Source organism: Neopelma chrysocephalum, unplaced genomic scaffold, assembly GCF_003984885.1.
Source record: "Neopelma chrysocephalum unplaced genomic scaffold, ASM398488v2 Primary Assembly neopelma1_23, whole genome shotgun sequence".
Lineage (NCBI taxonomy): Eukaryota > Metazoa > Chordata > Aves > Passeriformes > Pipridae > Neopelma > Neopelma chrysocephalum.
In genome coordinates, this window is record NW_020897691.1 from 2,597,361 (window position 1) to 2,619,947 (window position 22,587).

The 22,587-nt window shown below is 34.7% G+C and overlaps 1 protein-coding gene across 2 annotated transcripts in view; it reads right to left on the reverse strand.

Annotated features, from left to right (window-relative positions):
- Nucleotides 1-22,587, reverse strand: part of FMN2 (formin 2) — a 185,651-nt gene that overhangs the window by 82,209 nt on the left and 80,855 nt on the right. For both annotated transcript variants that reach the window (XM_027684504.1, XM_027684496.1), the window contains 3 exons: nt 22,203-22,587; nt 20,986-21,130; nt 7,635-7,722 (listed from right to left, as the gene is read on the reverse strand). The exon at nt 22,203-22,587 is cut by the window's right edge and continues 1,222 nt beyond it. In XM_027684504.1, coding sequence (XP_027540305.1) covers nt 7,635-7,722; nt 20,986-21,130; nt 22,203-22,587 — 618 coding nt within the window. The remainder of the gene's footprint in view (nt 1-7,634; nt 7,723-20,985; nt 21,131-22,202) is intronic.

Consider the following 22,587-nt stretch of genomic DNA (forward strand, 5'->3'; position numbering starts at 1 on the left):
AATGTGAGGTGTTAATGTCTGCAGATAGTAACACCACTTTAAAGCTGACTACAAACACATACAAGAGGATCTCTCAAATATTCAGTGTCAATACATGTAAAGTAGATAAAAAAAAAAGAACCCAGGCTGTAAAATCACTGTAATGCATACAAAATTAGCAACTACTGTCCCCAAAAAGACACTTTCCGTAGTTCTCTGAAAACATAAGCTCAAAAAATAGTGGTTCAAAAACTTTCTGAAAACATAAGCTCAAAAACAGTGGCAAAAAATGTCAGCAGCAATACAGAAAAAACAGAACCCAAAAGTTGATGATGTGATACCTTGGCATAGACCTATGGTGCACATAGATTTTGAAAACAGTGTGCAGAGCCAGTCGCCTTATAGGCAAAGAGAAGAAAGAACCATGGATTGTAGACTAGTAACAAGGAAAAATCAAAAGAACACAAATGTGTATGAAAGTTGTTCCAAATAAACTTTTCAATTTGGAGAAAGAGCTACTTTCAAAAACATTAAATAGAGACCTATAAAAGTTACATAATGAGTGGGCAGTGCCCCTCATCTTAGTTTTTTTATTTTTATTTTCAGATTACCTACAGAGGACATCAGGTACAAAGCTAGATAGATCTTCATTTGATCAAAGATAACATATAGCTTTAATTGCTTTTTTAAAAAAAGAATGGTAAGAAAAATACAGGTGTAGGTACAGTGAATGTAAAAAAAAAAAGAAAAAGAAAAAAGGGATTCATCGTTCACATTTTTTTAAATCCTCATTTTAAATACCTTGTATTTAAATTAGATTAACAGCTATATACATGTAAGTGGCATTAATTTTTGAATACAAATCTTTTGTGTCTACAAACATATTCAAACCTAACACACACATGAACAAATCACAAGTGGATTGTTGTGGCAAGCAAACTTTTCTTCTAAACTTTCAGTTTAAAAAAAAAAAAGGATTATTGGAAGGTCTCAATCCATTAATAAGTGTTTCTAAATTTTAATAATGCTAAAACCTCTGTGTAGTTCAGCATATAAGAGTATGACCAGTGGAAAATATTTCTGCTATGGAAGAGAGACAAGGTGCTCTTTTTCTCCTCCCCTGCACTAGATTTTTACATGGTACTAATACTAATAGCACACATTTTGTTGCTTTTATGCTTAGAATTCTGTAATCATCCCTCTTCTGAGTGAGTACACAACACATAAATGAGAAATAACAGTACTGTTTTTTTTTCTTTTGGGAGAACAGAACTTTCCTGAAACTTTCCTCTCAAGTTTTCAAAGTTAGATCTGACTTCCAAGAAAAAAATTAAACTGTTTCAATTGAAGCAACAGACAAACAATGCAGTTACATTTTCTTACAAAACTTCTCTATTAAATTACATTCATATGTTCCTAACAACAACAAAAATTTTTAATTATCCAAACTATCCAATGTGGCAGTAATTAGTTTCTACTGATTCAAATATTGTGAAAAAACTCAATATAATTTTCTTCATTTAAAACCCCAAACTTAACTTCTTTAAAAAGCAGTTGGCATTACAGAAAAATGGTTTAATTTTATAAATTTGTTTTTAAGTGTAAATTCCAAAGAGATATATCACATAAAGCATTCAGTTTCTTTCTTGACAATAAGATTATTCCTGTCCTTCATTATCTTGATGTAATGCACATATATTAAAAGAAAATTATAACCAAGGTTGTATTTTTCCCTTAACAACTGCTGCTATTGCTTTATTGGCCTCTGGTCACTGTGAACTAAACTTCAGAAAATCTCAGAATATAGAGGGAAGACTTTAAATACTAAGGGCAAGCTTTCAGGGCCTTTACCTACAGCTCGGGGATTCATACCATATCCATTGGAAACCACACCTGACTCCAAGAACCTTTGTTGTCCTTCCCCCCTAACTGCATCTGGCAGGAGTGGCCAGACTAGAGCCTCAAACTCACTGGTCAATACAGAACACAGTGGGCATACTAACAGCATCAGAGCAACAGAATCATCTGCAGCAATACATATGTGTGGCACTCTAATTTAACTCTGGTCTATCTTTTATAGAAGTAATTTTCTGTATTCCATTGTTTTCCTTACCAATAATTTCCCAATAGGAGCTTGTAAAGTAATTATAAGCAAATAAAAATCATAAGCATACAGTCTAACAGCAGGCATAACGTAATGAATATAGGAGCATAAAGCCAAGAAGAAATAGAGGAATAAAACTGAGAATTATGGTGTGAAGTTTTGAGGAAGTGGTAGTTCACAAGACGGGAAAATGCAGAACCAAACCAGTCTTTACTTGGAGATGTCTCAGAAGAATCTAAATAGATGTTGGAAAGCCTACTGGGGGGAAGCTTAAACCATATTCTTTTAAATTTTTGGGTGTCTGCATGCACAATATTTGATTAAGAAAAATTATTATTAGAGAATTTAAATTCTCTAAACCAGAAGTAACAGGTAAAGTTTCATACTTTATAATGAACCTACACTGACTGCAATCACTCTATGGATTATTCATTTAATAACGAAATACAGACTTGCCACGTGACGGAAAAACCTTCTGTGTATGTTCCTACAGCCAACATTTTTTTCTATGCCTTAAATGGACAGAAATAATGATTTTGGGAAATTCTAAAGCAATCTTAAAACTAGGATTCTTTCCTAGTATAACAGTGGCCTAAAAACTTGATCTAATCTTCTATTATTTTGTTCCTATAACTTGTTTAAACCATAAAATGTCATTTGGGAAGATACTGAAATATTTGTCAAGAATGGGTATAATGAGATTCAAATGATTGTGCTTACACACATACATTGTTGTTAGGATAAATAATGCTCAGATCATCTCTGGACATTCCATAAAATAAACTAATTCTGAGTCTTATTTTCCAGATATTGAGTCATTCTTTCCTGATTGTTTTCCACGTAGAGCATCTCATGAACCTAGACTACATGACAGTTCAATGTGTGAATAAGTCCTGCACAGAACACTGAAATAATGCAGCGTAAAAGACATTTTATCATCTTTCTGAAGTGAAATCGTTTAGTTAAACCTTTGACAAAGTCTATTCTTGCTCATCATTTCTGTGTGTCAGTGCGAGCTGTCAAGTAAGAAAACAAAACCAAGATTTTCTCATGTTCTTTTGTCACTAATAGCTAAATAGTAAAGAATAAACATTTATTTTTCTTACTAACATTTAAAGTATGTTCACTTCCTGCACATCTGTCTTGAATTCAGGGCAGAAGATACCTTTACTGTTCAAAGTTGTACTGCTGTATGCAGAGCAAACTTTGCCACAGATACAACTTCCAGTAAAATAATCTCAAATCCCAATTACAGCATTAGTCCTTACCAGCTGTTAGGTCAATATACCTACACTTTGTTCCCTACTACTACGTTCCCTATTATGTTCTTATATATAATATCCTTTTCTAGTACCACTGACCAACGACTTGAGGATTGTAATAAAAAGCCTTCTTTTCCTCCCTCCCCCCACCTCAGTTATTAGAGTGGGACAGGTAGTTCCATCAAATTCTGCAGATTACCAGTATCTCAGAGAGGGGGGAAAATTTACTTATTAAATGAGGATATGAGCAGGTGGTCCAAAATTCAGAGGCAGAAATCTTCAAACTATTTCCAACAGAGCCAGGGCAATCACAATGTGGTATGCAAAACCGTACAGAAATATAGTTAGAGTATTGCAGCAATACAATGCCTGAAATGACAAACCCTGTTAAAAGAAACTTTCTGAATTGTAAAAGTTTACAGACAACTTGAAAAGACAGAGAATTGCATATGTCATCTTTGACAGACTTTTACTTTCAACAATTGCAAGGCATGCTCAGAATTAAGATGATTTTGGTGAACCAAATATTAATTTCCATATAGGAAATAACTCCTAGATACAAATCTCAGTGTGTAATAAATGTAATATCTAGCTGCCTGAAATACAACATTTGGTTTTTTTTCTTGGCTGATATCTTCGGTTTCATTTTTTCCTTCTATTTTTACACACACAGAGAAGAACTTTTTGCTATTCTTACAGCACTTAATGAGAGCTGTAAACACAGAGGAGAATAAACTATATCTTTATAAGCAGGGGGACTGGAGAAGTTACTGACAGTCCTATTTTCTGCAAAATTGTTACAATTTCAAACAGTTGTTCCATTTCAAGTGCTGCAGACAACTTGAACAAAAAGAGATATCTTATTTACAAGACATGGTCCCTAAACACAGACACAGGCTTAACATGTATTTATATTTTACTATATAGGGTGTTCATCATAGATTGCTCTAAGGAATTAACTGGAATCTTTTTGGATCTCTAATTTATGCACAATTTGCATCTCTGAAATATTATGAAAAAACCCAAAAGATTAATGTTAAAACTCAAGTCTTTTCTCTAAGAAGAAAATCTGAACTATAAAGGAAAAATATGTAAGAAGTGCTTGTTTGGCATTTCTCAAACTTTGGCCGTATCACGCAGCCAAATACAACAATATCTCCAGTGGGAATATAATACTGGACAAAGGATATTCGCGGTATAGTGAAAATACAAAAGCAAGCAAAACGCCTGGATAAAGTGTTTTGCACAGTTGATAGATGACTGCAAAAAAACATGCATCAGTAAAACCTTGTGTGAAACCAGAGAAACCACGAGGACTCATTTTTGTACTAATAACATAGAAATGGCTGCGACTAAAGAGACCAACATTTCTTACAGTTCTAGCTTTGACTGCATAAAATAACTGGGAGTTCTGTTAGCAATTAGAATCTACTTAAAAAAAAAACCCATAACAACAAAAATTATTCTACCCTACCTTAAAGCACTACTAGAAAGACATAATAGAGTTCAGACAAAATGTGCTCTGATTATTAATTCTTTCACACTTTAAAAATATTTTAAGAGCAGACAGGGTCTGGAAGTTTATCTTACTAAACCTATTTTCAAAGCAGGAAGCAGACAAATGAAATTCTACAAACAGACACTTTAAAAGGATATCATTGAAGAAATCTATTTAGGATGTATTTCAATATTATGGGATATTCCGTTAAATGCCATCTGATCACACATGCATGAAAAAGTACCTAAGTATTCAAGATTAGTTAAGAAAATATCTTAAATGATTCACATGTTCAAGATTTCAAAACAATCTTTCATCAAGGATTATTTCTTACAGATAATAGTTCGTCATTGTTTTGTATCTTAAAAAGCAAATAAAAATACACCAAAACCACCAACCAAACAACATAAAATTTACAGGACATTGGATCAACATTTGACCAGGTCTCAACTTAAAATTTTAAGATCTTCATCTAAACACAATATAATTTAAAACTTGAAATCCTAAATTTATTAGGTGAATTAGTACCCAGCAAAATTTGCTTCCCTTCCGTTCATGTGCCATTTAAAAATATTTCTAAAGAACTAGAAAGAAACCCTCACAATAACATACAAACCAAGAAATGGAATATCACACTGCATTGAAAGTGTCTCTCTCTTCTGGATGCTTTTCTATGGCCAGTAAAAAAAAAAACCCAAAAAACACACAAAACCAAAACCCAATTCTTCTGCAACTTGCATGAACAGTGCATACCAGAGATATGCTTAGTGTTTAATATAGAGAATATTTATAAGAGAGTCCATAAAGAAAGTTGCTTGGCTCCACAAATTTGGGGAGTGTGGAGGGGGGCAGGGAGAAGTTTCATTTGACTGCATTTAAGATTTATGAAAAAACATTGCTTGTATTGTACTGAGTGAGATATGTGTAAACGCACATGTCCACATACATTAAGCATGGCAAAACCTCAAGACCACTACTAAGACCCTTGGCCATGGGACAAACAACATTTATCTCTTTTTTTCTGTAGTCATTTTCATACAACTTAAATATTAATGTATAAACACACAAGTATATCAACTGATTTTTTTTGCTAGTAGAGGCACTCTTTATCATTATCTGAATTTTTGATAGCACCTTCTTGTTAGTAGATTTGAACTGCAGCAGACAAACCAATACACTGTTACACTCAAAAACATGTAAAACCTTTTCTTTTTAACAAGGAAGTAAAAATAGTGCCTACATAAAGGTATAGACTGAATCACTTGGGATTGCGATACTATAATTCCTGCATGGGCTCTATAGTTAGATCACTCAGAGGGCTCTGCATGGAGTGACTGATGCCAGAAATACTTCTTGGCGAGATCTCTTTTTTCCTTGCCCCCATCATGCAAATTTCTTTCCTGCTGCTCACCACTTTTCCTCCATGCCTATTTTATGTTCTTTAAAAAAAAAATTTAGCACCAGGATCTTCCAATCATTTCCACAAATTCTGCCACCAGACAAAAGTTTTCTCATGTTTGTTCAATCACTTCTGCACAGCAAGGGAATAAGAGAATTATTAAATTCCCCTTTGCAAAGATTTTGGTTTTAGAAAACAGCTATTGAAAGAGGAATATACAAAATCTGCACACAGCTCTTAGATGATCATGTGTGCTTAATACTGTAATAGGATAAAGGTTAAGCATAATATTGTTTGACCCCTTCAACTACTGACATTCATGCCATGTTATTGTTAGTGTTGCATGTTAAGCAAGCAAATTTTCAATGAACTTGCGTTGGCTTTACCACAGACACAGATGTTAGGCGGACTCCTTTTTTTCATAAGGTTTTCATTATTAACTGAAACCAAGTTGAATATTTGACTGAAGGAAAGGACCATATCATTGTTTTCAGATTTTGCTCTATGACTTAACTGAACTACATCTGCCAGCTTTGGAAATACCAAGTACTTCTTGGCGCCAGTACTGGCGCCTTGCTCTATGACTACCATCTTAAGTGCTTCAGCTTGCGGAAGTCTAGTAACCATCAAAACAGTTTAATAAAAACTTAAAACTGTGATTAAGAGTTACTCACTAGCTGACAGAGTGCTCTCAAATTTGCTCTATTTATGAATAATTTCACAAAATAAGCAAATCACAATAAACTGAACGCATGGCTGTAAATATGTTGCCTAGAAAGTTCACAAGATGTTTTTGTGATTTATGAAGTCTGTGTTATACTTGAAACCACATTTATTTAATAGATAGGCTGGCACTTCACAGGATAATTCAATCTGCTTCAAATCTATCCAAAGCCTATGGGAAACATAAGGGATGCTCTGAATATAAATGCAATTCCACTTTTCACCTTTTTGCACTACTGTCTCTTAGCATAAATGTGAAAACTATTACACTCCCCCAAAAGATCTTGCTTAATAAAAAATGTTGTTGAAGATGAAAGAACTCTACAGTTTGTGCTAGACTAAATATAGAAACTATTTTATAAAGCAAATAAATTAAACATTATAATTCAATTTTCTGGATATGTCCCAAGGCTATCTGAATTAAAATAAGCAACGTATCATTCTTTCTTCCTCAGAAAGACCAAAATTCAAAGTGTCTATATTATATACCACTTATATAACTGATGCTGAAAGGAGAAAATAAATGTCAGAGCAAACTGTTTTCAGGAAAAAAATGAGTGTATAAAAGGCCTCATATTAATTTATTTTACATATCAAAGATATAAATAATTACCATTTCCAGATTATCAATTATGTGATCTGAGAATTATCGATAGTTATTTCACTTACCATGCTGAATGTCCCTCATGTCTAAATGAAGGCTAGACATTAATATTCCAACAGCTTGAGATCTTTTGTTACTTAACAACTTGACAACCTGCCAAAAGAAACCCAACTATTATCACTGACCTGCAGGAAAATGTACAAGATATTTTGCATTACTAACAACAAATTCAAGAAACAGTACTTTGTAATATACACATCTAAAAATGAGGAATTTTATTGCTTTTAAAGTTTTCTTCTGCTGTATAATAACTCATTACAAGTGTAAGTAACTGTGTCACCTAGCTGAATTTAATCCTAAAGTGTCACTATACAGGTTCCCCTAGTCTTCCTCCTTCATTAGAACACACACTTTCAACTTCACACTGATGTTACTAAGTGTATGAAACACACTGTCAAATAAAAAAAAACCAACTGTGTCTATCTTAGAATTGCTTTGGTTTCCAAAACCACACAATGATTTCCATCTTTGATGTAAGTTAAAACTGTGAGAATTTGTATTTTATTTGAATGTTTGACGTAGTAGGCGCCAATATGAATTTTATTTAAAAATCAAAATAACCACGTACACATTGGGATTTTCTTTGATCACTTAAAGTAATATAAAAGGTCACAAAGCTTATTTGTTTCCAAATTAAAAAAATACAAAAAAATCAAGCCATCAAAACGTCTTGCTCTAGGGAGTTAAAATCAACGATCGAAATAGACTTTTGTACATGTTGGTTTTGCAAGTATAAAAGCAACAATTAATTCACAGACTGTCTTCCATACAGCTCTAAGCTGTTTGAATTAAACTTGATGTAAATTTTATATCGTTGTTAGGAAAAGCAAGTAATGCCAGAAAAGGGCTCTTATCTGTAAAATGACGTGATTCAAGATGAAGTACTTTTCAATGTATGGATACAACCATTACGTAGAAGGAAGAGGTTAATATTTAACCTACTTGGGTGCTGAGTTTAACGCTATACTAAATACACTGAAGAAAACCTTTGTGAGTAACTTGGAGGAAAAAAGAAAAGCCAGACAATTAGAACTGTAAGTTCAAGTTCTTTTTTTATTGCAGTCGGGAAGCATACACATACTTTTTTAAGTTACACAGTTCCTATCTTAGCATCAACAGGCTGCATTTTCTACAGCCCCACTGACAGAATTATTTAGAAATAATTAGTAGAAAGAGATTAAGAAAAGTAGAATTAATTTATCCAGAGTAAAGAATTGTCATGATCCCATTCACATCTTAAAAAAACAGAAGATTACCTAGAAGATATTTGCCCTGTGATTCACTGATTCATTGCCAGCTTTGATTCACTTAAATTTTCAGACACAGGTTTGTACACTGATGTTTGAGCAGTAGAAGGGAAGAAAAAGCCTGATCCAGAACTATGCCCCTGGAATTGCTTAGGAAAGGAATCTTGAGAAACTCACAGTACTTACAGTATAGGTTTTCTGAGGATGTGGTTAGCTGGCCAATTGTTTTATTTTAGTTTTTCCTCTCTTAAACCTTCATAACCATTGATTACGAAGATATTTCATCTCTTTTCCTCATATATGCCAAACTAGCTACAGTGAAATGAAAATACAGCTGTAGAAGCCCAGGAGATAAGGGGTATATGTCTCAAACACCAATAGCTGGATAGCTCTGTGTGGTTATAACAGCCTGTGAGAAGTAACAGGATGTGGCTGGAGAAGGGAACAGAGGTAGGGCAGCAGTTTTCTGGAACAAACGTCCTTGTTCTGGCTCCTGGAGATAAGCACAACACAGTACAGCGAAAACGCAAGAATGAGGTCAAGAAAAAGGCACGGACCAAAAAGCCGACTCAGTACTGGGAGATCAAGATGACCAAAGACCTCCGAAGCCCTCTGACCCATTTCCAGAAAGGTCTAGAAGAATGCACTGTGTATGATAACTAATTTGCATAGAAAGCGAGAAACTTATCTTCAGGACAGGGAAAACTTATCTATAAATAGGTACACCCACAAAGCTCAGACGCACGTGCCTCAGGAGCCTGGACACCCCTTTATCTGGATTGACACTGGAGCAAGGACTGGTGATCTTTCTTTCTTCCTCTTTCTTTAATTTCTCTCAGTCTCTTCTCTTTCACCCTACGCCTTTATTCAAAACCCACCACTGTGCCTATACTAAAAATAAGGGACTAACATACCAATTTCAATGACAAGTGTGTAATTTACTAATAAAACTTCATAAACTTTTGCAGACCTACTGACTTTTGTAATTCCTTTTTGACCACCAGCATCTGTGCACCTGCATGTTCCCTTCCTTTTTGGGGTGGAATGCCACAACAGCAAAACTACTGCTCATTAACTGAAAATTATAACATTAGAAAAAAAGTGTGTCATAACTGATGTTAACAAGATTAAAGACCTAAATTCAAGTCATGGCTATTGACACCATCTGTCAGAAATTAGCAAGAAATTCCTATGCAATTGTCTAATCCATGTAATATGCTATTAGGGATTTAAAACTGAAGTTGAATGGACTGATATAGGATAGGATAGTCATATTTTTCTGAATTCGAAGAGGAAACTAACGTAATTCAGAAAAATATAATCAGGAGATCCTGCACTAGGCTTCTAATAGGCTATCATCCCTCTAAATGTTTTTTAAATGGAACATAAATTTCATTTAAGCCTGGAACTCAGATAAAGCTGGGTCAAAGAATATGAGATTTTCTTGTTGTAAAAAGAAGCTGCTATCAGTTTACTTTTTGCAGTTATAAAAGTTTACAAAATAAAGATCTTGGGTAGCAAGGTAGGGATCAAATCTTCCTAACAACTACGTTGCAAAGTATGTCTTTATTAACAATGAAACAATTATCTTGTATTCTAGCAGGAAAAAAAGTGCATACAAAATTTACAAAAACCAGTATCTCTTTAACTGATGTTCTACCAAACTATATTTGCAGAAAAGGCAGAGCAACACAAAGAAACAATGAGGTATTTTACATAACAAAAGTTCAAAAACTTCTCATTAAAGCTGTGTACTCAAACAACACTGAAAAAAATGAAGTCAGTATGGAAACTGTTGGGGAAACTGTTGATACTAGCTCTCATCCTTATTGTTCATCTGAAACATCTCATATTAATAGCATAACTTAAGCTTGCTGGTGTCAACATAAAGTGAGAGTCCTTTGTTGCCTTTATTGTGAACAAGAATACTATCCCAAAGCTGACAAACAAAGTGAATTAAAAATCAAATGCAAATCCATTCCAAAAGTCCCACAAACTAGCAACAACTCGTCTAGAGTGTGTACATTTCTTGTCACTCATATTCTGCAAAAACAAAGTAGAAATGGAACTGATGCCGGATACTATGTTGTCCAGGAGTAAAACAAATCAAAAGAAGAAAACTGAGAATAGATTAGCTTTATTAAGTGGTCTTCCCCAAAACAATGTTGCAACTGCATTCAGGTGTGAACCTACCTAGGACCAAACTTCCTTTCCAAAGGAAGCAGAACTACACTGTTCTCTCTTGGAGACCCAAAGAGCAAAAATGAGCTGGAGTCTGTTCTTGGGAATCTCCCACTTCTCGTGGTGTCAGCACCCACGTACCATTATGTTCACCTCAAATCGTGAAATCACAGTTTCTATCCCCCAACAGCAACCTAAAGCTCAGACAGCAACCAAGATCAGGTCTACAAATGCAACAAGGAGACCATCACTAGAGAAAAAAGAATCAAATACATTGACTATGCTGTTATAATGCAGGCTAGAACATGATTCCTGTTCATGCTCTTGGACCAGATTTCATGATCTAGTAAATCCCTTCAAGTCCTCTGCTCTAAAAGGAATCTGGCTTAAAAGTTAGCAGGAAAAATAAGTTGCTTTTTCTGAAAGTGAGCTGATGGACAGGAGAAATTATTTTCTGAGTGCCACATTTTGCCAGTGATCAGAAGGAAAACAAGACAAAAACAAACAAACAAAAAACCCCAAACAAACCCACAAAAAAACCAACAACCAACCAACCAAAAAAAAAAGAAGTGTCCCCCTGAAGAATAGGTTATCTTTGCTACCAAAATTCTGAACCACAACAATATCTAAAGCGCTCCAAAGAGCATGACTGTCAGGTGAATGGGAGAAGAACAGCAACAGATAGAGTTTTTACACGTTAGCTACCAGTTTTGTCTGTTTTTTTTTTTTAAATCTAGGGTTTATTGCAACTTTTATACTAATCTCTAAAGTGCAGTTCATTCCCATTTCAGTCAATTGCATGAATACTGTAGTTTGCACCAATAAAATGGCTGTAACAAAACAACACTAATTCAGAAAATATGAATATTAGCATAAATGCCTAAAGCAATTCCCACATTTAAAAATAAAACAAAATAAATCAGCTGCATAGTCTGGGTCTACAGGCTGCAGACGAGTGACGCCATTTAAAGGCAGAACAACAAAAGTTTGATAAATCCAATCTCTACAAGATCTAAAGCCTCAGACACAATACATAGCTCGTTTTTAGACTGGATTCTGGAACTCTGCTTTAAACAAATAAAAAAAAATAAATTAAAAGGAAGCTAGAGATATTATCTGCAGCTTGAAGTCTAGGACAAACTTTCTAATTGTTTAGTAGTCCTCATTGTTGAGCAGTAAACAAACTACATGCCAAATTTGTTCCCAATTGTTTAACACAAGCAAATACAGTCAAAGAGATATTTAGTAAAAGGTAATGCAAGACACATGTTTGATGAGAACCCTGAAGCAAAAATATGAAGACTCTCTTTCCCTGTAATAATATTTAGCTAATGCATGGAATTTTGCAGTGATTCTTGCTTTCTGTTTCTGGCTTTGACTGCCAGCATTAAGCAAAGTTATCCCAAAGCTCTCACTGGTTAAGAAAAACTACTGCATATTATGAGAAGGCACATGCAGGAAACCCCACTTTACAAAAGCCTATTGGTTGTAACTGTTGCAGAGAGGACAAAGAAACCCCAAAGTTCCAAATAATGTTAAGAGACAGGATCAGGGCAGTAATGAAGTCTCCTTCTCAATACATAATGTGACAACAAGTCTTTTCTGCAGACTCAAATGTATTTAAGGTTTAAAACGGGCAATCATAGAACTGGACCCATCACATCTTTCCCATGTATATCCTTGCCTTCTTACAGGTAAAACAGAATATTATATTCTTACAGATGGGGAGTTTTGTGTGTGTGGTGGGTTTTTGTTAACTTTTTGTTTACCTTTATTTTAAAGATAAAGCTGGAAATAATTTCTGGCTAGTAATGGCAATTGTGAGAGGGACTATTTCAAGTAGTGGGGTCACTTTTGTACAAAAGAAGACAAAACACTTTTCCTTAATACTTACAAAAACCCCAAAGCCCCAAAACCAACACCCAGTCCTGGCTGTCAGACAATATATTCATGCTGATGGCACATAATGATTTAACTGAACTCAAAATTTACCACAAAATATCAACAACAAAACATAATTTTCATCACCTCTCTGTTTGCTACCCTAAACAAAACTCCGCAAATCCCCCCTACAAACTAGTTCATTTCTTTCCCCACTAAAGATTCTCACAGTCTATAAGGCAATACCTAAAGTTTCAAAATTCTCTTTGTCATATAATTCTAGATGCAAGTTGTTGACATGTTATGCAAATTAGTGCAGTCAAGCAGCCGTGTCTGCAACTTTATGCTTGAGGGTAAAGATTAAACATAATATTTACTTTTCATTCATTTTCTCAATTACCCTACTGTGCTATTTCATAAATAAAGCTTTTACCAATGTGGATGAGAAACAGTTCATGCCCTTTGGTTCTGTTTTATCACTAAAATAGCATTGCTTGAAATAATTATCATAAAACAATTATTGTAGAAGTAATCTTTTACTAAGAGATATCTACCCCAGCTAATATTTGTTATTTATGAAGTTTGGTGAAAAAAATGCTTAGATTGCTTAGATTCAGATATACACTAGTAAGTTAGATAAGTATTGTGTTCCTCAACAGGAGGTTGAGCACTGGTAAAATCCCCCTTAATAAAAAATAAGAACACAAACTTTAAGAACTGGAATAGGTGATAAAGCTAAAAAACCCAAAGTTTAAATCCTTTGGTTTAAAAATACCTCACAAATATTTTATTTTTCCATACCTAAAGCTCCTCTTTGAGAGTTTAGTTCATTGTTATGTATCTCAGTTATAGCTGTTTCTTCTTGCATCAGCTAAGGGACCAGGATACAAAAATTTGTATATTTTTAGATTTTATGCTTGTAACTGTCAAAATGTCTCTGTGGGTTAGTAATGCAAATGCATGTTCAAATGCTATAATAGAAATGCTATAAAAAAACCAAAACAAAACCCAAAAAAGCTAAATTTTCTTAGAAACTGTATAAAACTCAGAATTTTTATGCATAGTCTGAAATGCACTCAGCAGGCAATTTTTGCAGCCTTACTGCTTTGAATAATTTTGTCACTGTGTACTCAAATTAGGCATGCAATTGCACACATTTTTTGAAAATTCTTGCAAAACCTTTTGCATACCCAAACACATCTGAAATCAATAGTCTTAATTAATATACAAAAAGTTAGCTTATCAATTCAGGGAGACAGACATGGAAAAGGAGTGGGGGAAGTGTGTTTAAGAAAGGGTAAAGAATGCAAAAAAAAAAGTTCCTAAAACCAAAAAACTCCCAAAGAAAGGTGAGAATTGCTATATCTAATAGGAGAGATCAACAACAAACAAGCAAAAAAACCAATGCTGTAAAAGTTCTAGTGTTCCCACTCTTAAAGGCCAACATATGGTTACAGTCAAAAGTATGGTAATATTCAGTGGACCAACTCTAAATAATCTAACAACATTTTGTACTTGCCATTTCACAGAATATACTGAGTTGGAAGGGACCCATCAGGATGATCAAGTCGAACTTCTTCAGTTTGTACTGAAGTCAGCACTCAGTAACAAAATATAGCCATAAGAAAAAATCTGAAAAATTAATAGTTCTCTACAAATTAAAAAATACTAAAAAATTAATCTTAAAACCATGACTTTCATGCTGATAGTAAAAACCATTTAACTTGTGAGTTGGGATCTGACAGTAATACAGACAACTACATTCACACTTAAGTTAGACAGTTATTTTTTAAATCATCATGACCACTGTACTAATTGCTAGGTGAAACACATTCAATCTTTATGCGCTAATTCTGAAACAATCTGAGATTGCTTGATCAGAGTTTAAAAACTACTGTAATAAAAATATTGCTTCTTGCCTCTTTAGCACAATCAATGTGGACAGAGATAGAAAATGTGTACTGCTATCTCCATATCTTCTTTCTTTCTTTTTCTCTTGATGTCATCCAATACTACGATACCCGCTGCATTGAACCCTTGCACTGAGAAAGACAGAAGCACCATGGAGAGACAGAAAAGAAAATATTTGAAACATGTAGGACTGCCGGTCATGGCAATGCACGATCTCCAACCTCCCTGGAAAGATGGCTTCTATTTGACAGTGTCAGGTAGAGCAAGAATAGTACAACAGACCAGGGTGGCAGCTATCTTTCTCCTGGTGTTCAAGATATGGCTTATGCTTTTTAGACATGCAGCTTTCTGTCTCACAGAACAGCTGCATCTCAGTCAATCCAACCCAAAGTTTATTTTTGTCTTTATTTTAACAAACTTTCAAAGAGACCTTCCCCTGTAGTGGTCTTCCAAAGCACTGAGAAACCTGCGGCCTTTTTCAGACACTGTACATGGCTCCTCCCAACCACAGTATATGGTTAAGAAATGAATATAACCTTTCTTGTCCGTACAGAATCCATAAGCAGCAGCAATCTCTAAAATAGGTTGTTGCATCGTCAGAACCTTTCAGTGTTAGTGAGGACACACAGACAAAATAGAGAAACCCACAGAACTCTTAGGTCACAAGGTGAGTTTGCAAGATTATCAGATGCCAAGTTCATGCGTTTGGTTTTAAACTTGCAAACATATGGTCCAAAAAAAAAAAAAAAAAAAAGCAGGATAGAAACAAGAATGATAAATGCATGTGGCTAAGGGGGGCATCAACCTAGAAAGCTTGAATGGATATAGAGATTTTAAGCAAATATATATATATATATTTATATATATATACACACATACACATATATATGCATGCAGTCAGGTAAAACTATGTTTACAACAAGGAGAACTTTGTTGATACAGTTAGAAAACAAAAATATAATAACAAAATATGCAGTAAACCATATAAAGAAGAGAATGAGAGGTAGAACCAGACCACATTATATAGCATCTCACAAAATAAAGTGAGATATTATTTAATTTCATAAATAACTTAATGATATTTTTAATTATTTGCTTGTATATATGAAATACAAGTCCTCTAAAATTTCCATCTGTGGGGGCAGAAGAACCCCAGCTGTGTCTCTGGAAAGTGCAAAAAAATTGTAGCAAATTGTTGTGCCATTGACACACATAAAAGGTCAATAAGTGTGGATATAAAAGCTCCTTAAGACAGTGTTCGCAGAGGGAAAAAAACATTCTTTTAAAATAAACTTATGTTTCCCTTTATGTCATTGTTTGTAAATTAATAAACATCAATAAACTTTTATCTGCCAACTCAGTAAGGCACTTACCTAATTTACCAATTCATACTTATGTGGCATTTTATTTCTAGATGTATTCTACTACCACAGCTTCTTAACCTTCAACTTAAAAATTCAAAAATCCTGAAATCATTAACTAAACTGCTTTATTGATACATCTTATTTGCATCTAAGGCTTTTGAAACTGAATGAAATTTTAGTATCCTATTATTTATTTTCTGGGGTGGAAGGGGGAGTTTAAAATCTTAATGTCAATAGATTAATAGTGGACTATCCATATGAGAATATCTAACATTTTTTTCATTTACATGACAGATTATAAACACATGGTCTGTGATTGAAAAATTCATTGCAGTTACATGTATAATATTTTCCAAAAGTGCAGTTAGAGGATTATCAGTAAAGCTTCTAAAATGACTGTTCAAAGATTAGGAAAGTAATCTATGCAAGTCAGCTCAGCCCATTCTGTATCCTTATTAAGCTGACAGTGATATCAAGATTTTCAGAGTATGTACCATTTTTCTACTGAACCCACTCAACGTACACTAGCCAATGTTCACCATGCAAACAGATTTTTAATATTGCATTTGCCATCATTCTTGAGTATGTGTCCTTTATCTCAAGACTACCCTTTTTCTTCCTGCTTCATTAATTACATGTTTTCTTAAGTGCTGTAACAACTGCTACAAAGCATTGTTTTTACACAGCTAACAGTTTAATAAGTAATCATTATGAACTGTGCTTATTCCACACAATCCATTCTAGCAATGGAAAAGGTTCCTATGAAAAAGACTATCCAGCCACGTAACCATAACTAGTATTGTAACTACATGGCACAGCTGAAGAAGACACTCCGAGAGTGAGTTTTACCTGCTGCTTGGGTCAAACACTACACGTTTGATGAGATCCTCTATTTGCTGGAGGAACAACCAGGTCAAGGACACCCCAGTCTCACAACAAGTTTCTGAGAGAAATTATTTTGGACAGAATAAGAGGTGACATAGAATCACACCTATTATGCTCTGTATTTTCAGTTGTCAGATCTCAGTTCTTTGGTCCTTTGTCAGTCACTTATCTTGATCTTCCTTCGCCTCCCTCCTCTTGGCCCCTGTTCTCCAATCTACCAGTACAAAGTTGGAGAAAAATCTTCTGGATTATACCTGAAGTCTCTCCTAAGCAGAGGAGCAGAGCCTATCACCTGTAGACATGCAAAATTCAAGAAACCCTTTATACAACTAATAATACATATACCTGGTAATTTTTTTCCATATTTCAAGTCTGTGAAACTATGAGGACATGATCCAAACCAGACTTTGTTTTCTTTTTTAATATTGGCAAAATGAAGGAGACACCCAAACTGGGGGTGGGGGGATGGGTGTGGAATACAAACTCCAACCCAAAAAAATTTGCAGCCTACAGACCTGATTTTTGGCAAAGTTATAACAGGGGCTTATAATGAAAGCCAGACCACCTTAATAGGTAGCAATGGCAGCCCCACCTACTATATAGCCTATAAAGGACTTTCTTTGAAGATTTAGCAGGCATTATCATTGAGAAAGCCTGCACACATTTACAGCAGCTGAGAATTTGATATATATGCATTAACAGAGTGAAATAAATCACAGTTTTTGCCATAGCACCAAATGAAAGACAGTGACAATAAAATCAGCTGCATTCACAAATAAATATTAACTCTTCATTATTTCTTTCTTTAAAGTTCTGGAATGGATTTTAATGTGGTCTTCATTCAGTGTTAATTGTAATATTGATTTTCTTTTAAAGCATTATTGATTTATATTGTATTAAGTTATTTGCAGATGATCATGCCAAGAAGAAAACAACTAGAACCAATACATGTATAGGGTGAAATTAACTCATTCATTTACACAAAAAAGCCAAACCAACCCACAATAATATAGATGAGTTTACTACTTAGAAAGGGCTCCCTATTTAGTAATAACTATATCATGCTTCTCTATATACATACACAAGGAAACATATGCATATACTCTATGACATTTAGAATAAAAAGCTCTGTGTGCGGAACAGCAGTGTATAATTAATCTTTCACCCACTAAAACACCCCAAAACTATAAAATCTTTCTTCAGATTAGTTAGAATTCCCCCTCCTGCCATGTGGCCTCCTCTGTAAATATATTTTTATTTCAGTTTACAATAAAACCAGTTTTATTAAAATCATATATTTGCATAGAATAGCAAATATTTTATACATTTGAAAGTTATCTGATCATTTTTTGCATGACTACTATTTCCACTGTAGCAAGTATTTTACATCCAATCCATCTAAACGATACATTCACTCAGCAGACCCTGCAACATCAGCGCAAGGAGCAAAACCAATTGCCAGAAAAGAGCATTTCTGGAAAGCAGCAGAGTGAGCTTTGAGGGTTCTGGTTCTGTTCTTTACAATGCTCCTTCATAGCTCAACAGGTGACAGAACACATCTGCTTTGCATAACACATCCCTGTAAAAATCACTGCAGAAACACCATTTGTAAGATCTTTACAACACCCGTAACTATCATAGAAGCCATGTAAGTCAGTAACCACTTAAACAGCACTTGGTACTCCCTATAAAAACATACTTGTGGAATTACAGCCATGCTTTCCCCAAATAACAGTTTCTCCTGATAAACATGGATGGACTTCATTATCCACGTGTTTACTGCAGGATAAATGAAGAGAATTTAAAAAATGAAGTCCTGCATTCCAAACTGGTGAGAGGGTGTACATGGAATATATTTGTGAAGCTGTTCTATTTCAATCATCTCATGTCAATACTATGAAAAGTCCAAACTAGATTCTCACATATGAATATTTAACTTTGACATTTGCAATAAATGATAGCTCTAATCGTAGTTCTAATAAAAGCCTGTGATTGTCTGCTTAGTCGATCTTTTCTCCCCAGATACTACAGAGCTCAATAAGTTAGAATTCTCCATTACGCAATTTCTCTCTATTTTGGAGAGCAGCACATTTGTTTGATCACCAGCAGAAAAGAAACACACTGAGGATTCTCTTCTGTCAGTCTATGTGACCCACAGAAATATTTGTCCTAGGTGACAACTACTTTGATTGCTTTAAACTTTTGTGTGCAAATTTCTGTCAGAAGAAACAACTTGTTCCTTTCAAACAAGTTAAGAAAAATCAGTCATTTTAATTTAATTTTATCTTCTTTTTTTTAATTATTTATTGACAACATATCTAAATTTTTGGTATTGCAAGAAAAATAAGTACTTAGTATTAAAATCTACGTCTAATGTTTATTCATAATCACTGACTGTCTTTAAGGACTGTTTATGCTACAGAACTAAACAGTCATCATTTCTACTCTGTTGAGAGGTTTTCATCACCAAACCTTATCAAATATGAAGGGACCAATTGTTCACACCCAAAGCATCAGTAACACCGTTGCACTCTTTTTTTTTTACTTAAAGAGCTATGATAGTAACTTAGCTAAGAATAACTGTTAAAAAGGGCTTTCTCTAGAAGAACAAAAGAGGAGCTGAGGTCCTGGACTTCAGAGATTTACTGCAGGACAGCAAGGCAGCAGCACTGTTACCTTTCCTCCCATCCCAGTTAATACAGCCTACTGCAGCATAGAGGTATGTTGGCTAAGCTATCCTTTGCATCCATCCAAAGAAAGGTTTTATCCAATGCCTTGGGATAATCATCCTAACTTCATTACCCGTTCTGTTGCCTGCAGCAGGTTGTCAGCAGAGTAAAGCACCGACATGTTTATATTGCTGACCAAAATGTTTCTGTGGGGGCAAGATTTCCAGAACTATTATGTGGAAAGGTCATACCTAGATATAAGATCTAGTGAATGGAGGTTATAAAGAATCCCACTGTATACTGAATGTGGAAAAAAGTCTTGTATAGCATTAACCTGTATGTCAAAAGATGATGGAAAGAACAGCCTAGTTTTGAATTTAGTACAGGAATATGAAACCGAGATAAAACAAGAATTTTAATTGCTGTTTAGGATTCTGCATAAAACCATTCTCCTCTGTAGCCTGAAAGTTTAATTGCAAATTACTTAACATACCACCACAATTTGATTTTTACAAAGATACCAAGAAGATTACAGTTCACTAGTCATGTAAACATTCAGATTCAATTCTCTTACTCCGGGGTTTAAACTTTTACATTTAAAATATGCTTCCCATTTTTATTGTATTGTACAGCATTCTGTCTCAAGAAACCAGTTTGATTAATGTTGGATTTCTCCCAGGTGTGGCTTGTCATTTATTGTATGTATAAACTTCATATTCTTATATACATAAACACAGCACAAACTTAGAACCATTCTGATTGATGTAACATTAGGACGTATATTCTGAAACATAATTTTTCTCTGAAGTCATGGTAATTCATATGCAAATCATTATTTAATGTATAAAATTAATCAGAATAATTTATATACTACTCCTTGCACATCTGCAGTCAATTTCAAAGCATCAAGTACCCATTATTTTAGTTTTAATTTTGTTAAAATGGATAAAGATATTTTTAAGAAAATACATATTTGGAAAGTAATTTATATAAAAAAGAAATCTTCAGTCTTTACCATGTATAACTTTGAACTCCATCCTACATTCTCTCCTTTTCTTGCTTTTTCTACAGTGTGTATATAGAGATAGAGATATATATATATATATATATATATGGTAACAATTCCATACCAGGCACAATTCATTTCAGCTTCATGCAAAAATATGCCTATATGTAAAAACCAGCCTAGAAAAGATCTGAAATTAAATGAGTACTCACTTGTTTAGTCTTTGTTTTTGTAATGGTGTCCGAAATGGGTTTCTTCCTCTCTTTAACAGCTGTTTTAGAAAACAGTTCTTCAAATTCATGATAATCTATGGAAGGCTCTTCAATTTTTTCCCAGACAAGTGAAGCACTAGAATCTCTAAAGTTAAGCAAAAGACCTATGTAGGGCAATGTCAAACTAGATAAGGTCATAAATGGAGGAATTAAGAAAATAAAATAGCAGTAATTCAAAAGTTGTTGCCTAATTTCTACCAGTAGCATTTTGATAAGAATTATTGTTGATTCTCCCTTATACTTCTGGGTTTGCTTCTTTGTTTATAAATGATATGATCATGATATGGTCAGGTTTATTTATATTCACCCACTCTACACACATAAGAATAAAAATAGGCTATAAAGCATACAGACATGGACAGAAAGAGAAGTAGAAATACACAGCTATTTGCAGACCATCTGTGTGACAGTGGCAAGAACTTGAAAAGAAAGAAGAAATTCATCATTAAATAACAGCAGAAGGGTTTTACAATCACTACTCAGAGACATAAAATATTTATAAGGAAACTTCTTTTCATGACCAGTAATGATATTTTACATAGACAAAAAAGGCATCAAAACTCAAAACCAAGTATATCAAAATCATATCCAAGTAAGGGCTACCAAAATAGCTTTATGCTACCAGGCATATAAATTGCAGCTTGAATCTGCCTTCTGAGTGTACAAGGTGAAAAAAAAAAAAAGAAAATAATTCAGGTCATTGAAGAAAGGAAAGAGAAGCATAGAATGCAATCAGCACATATTCATCTAGAGAGAAGACATTACCAAAACTTGCAAGCTGCTCCAGAGAGAGACTAATGCTGCCTTGGAAGTTGAGAGAGACCACAAATATGACATTTAAAAAAACATTTTACAGAACACTTAATGGCACACAGTCACTCCTGTATCTCTGATCAACACGTTGTATGTAACCCAACAGGATAGCTGAAAACACTACCCTCGAAGAGCTTCCATGTGCAAATAATGGTATTAAGAGTTAGCGCACTTTAAAGAGAATGAGTACCCCATTTACATATCCAACTACATATAAAATCCTGTTTGCACCTTGGTTCTCTCAAAGATCTGTCTAGCGATGAAGACTTTTGCTAATAACAAACAACACTATCAGGACAGCCACAAAGTGAAAACACCACTCTCTACACAACTCTAAGACTTACCTTTTACTGTGGAGCTGAATTCTTGTCCAGTAAAGAGGCTTCATTGGTCGAGAAGGCTCTATCACATGTTTTCTGCTCCCTTTCTCCTGATTCATACCCATTGCAAATAAACCAGATGGTAATGGAGGAGGAAGAAACCCACAGCCCTGTGGGACTGCTGGGTAGGTGCTGCCCTGGACTGGTGCTGGAAGGGGTGGTGCAACTCCAGGCAACGCTGGTGGGGGCGGAGGTGGCACCCCTAACCCAGGCAATGGAGGGGGTGGTGGAGGGACACCAGCACCAGGCAGAGGTGGTGGAGGGGGTACACCTACACCAGGCAGAGGTGGTGGAGGGGGTACAGCTGCACCAGGCAGAGGTGGTGGAGGGGGGATAGCTGCACCAGGCA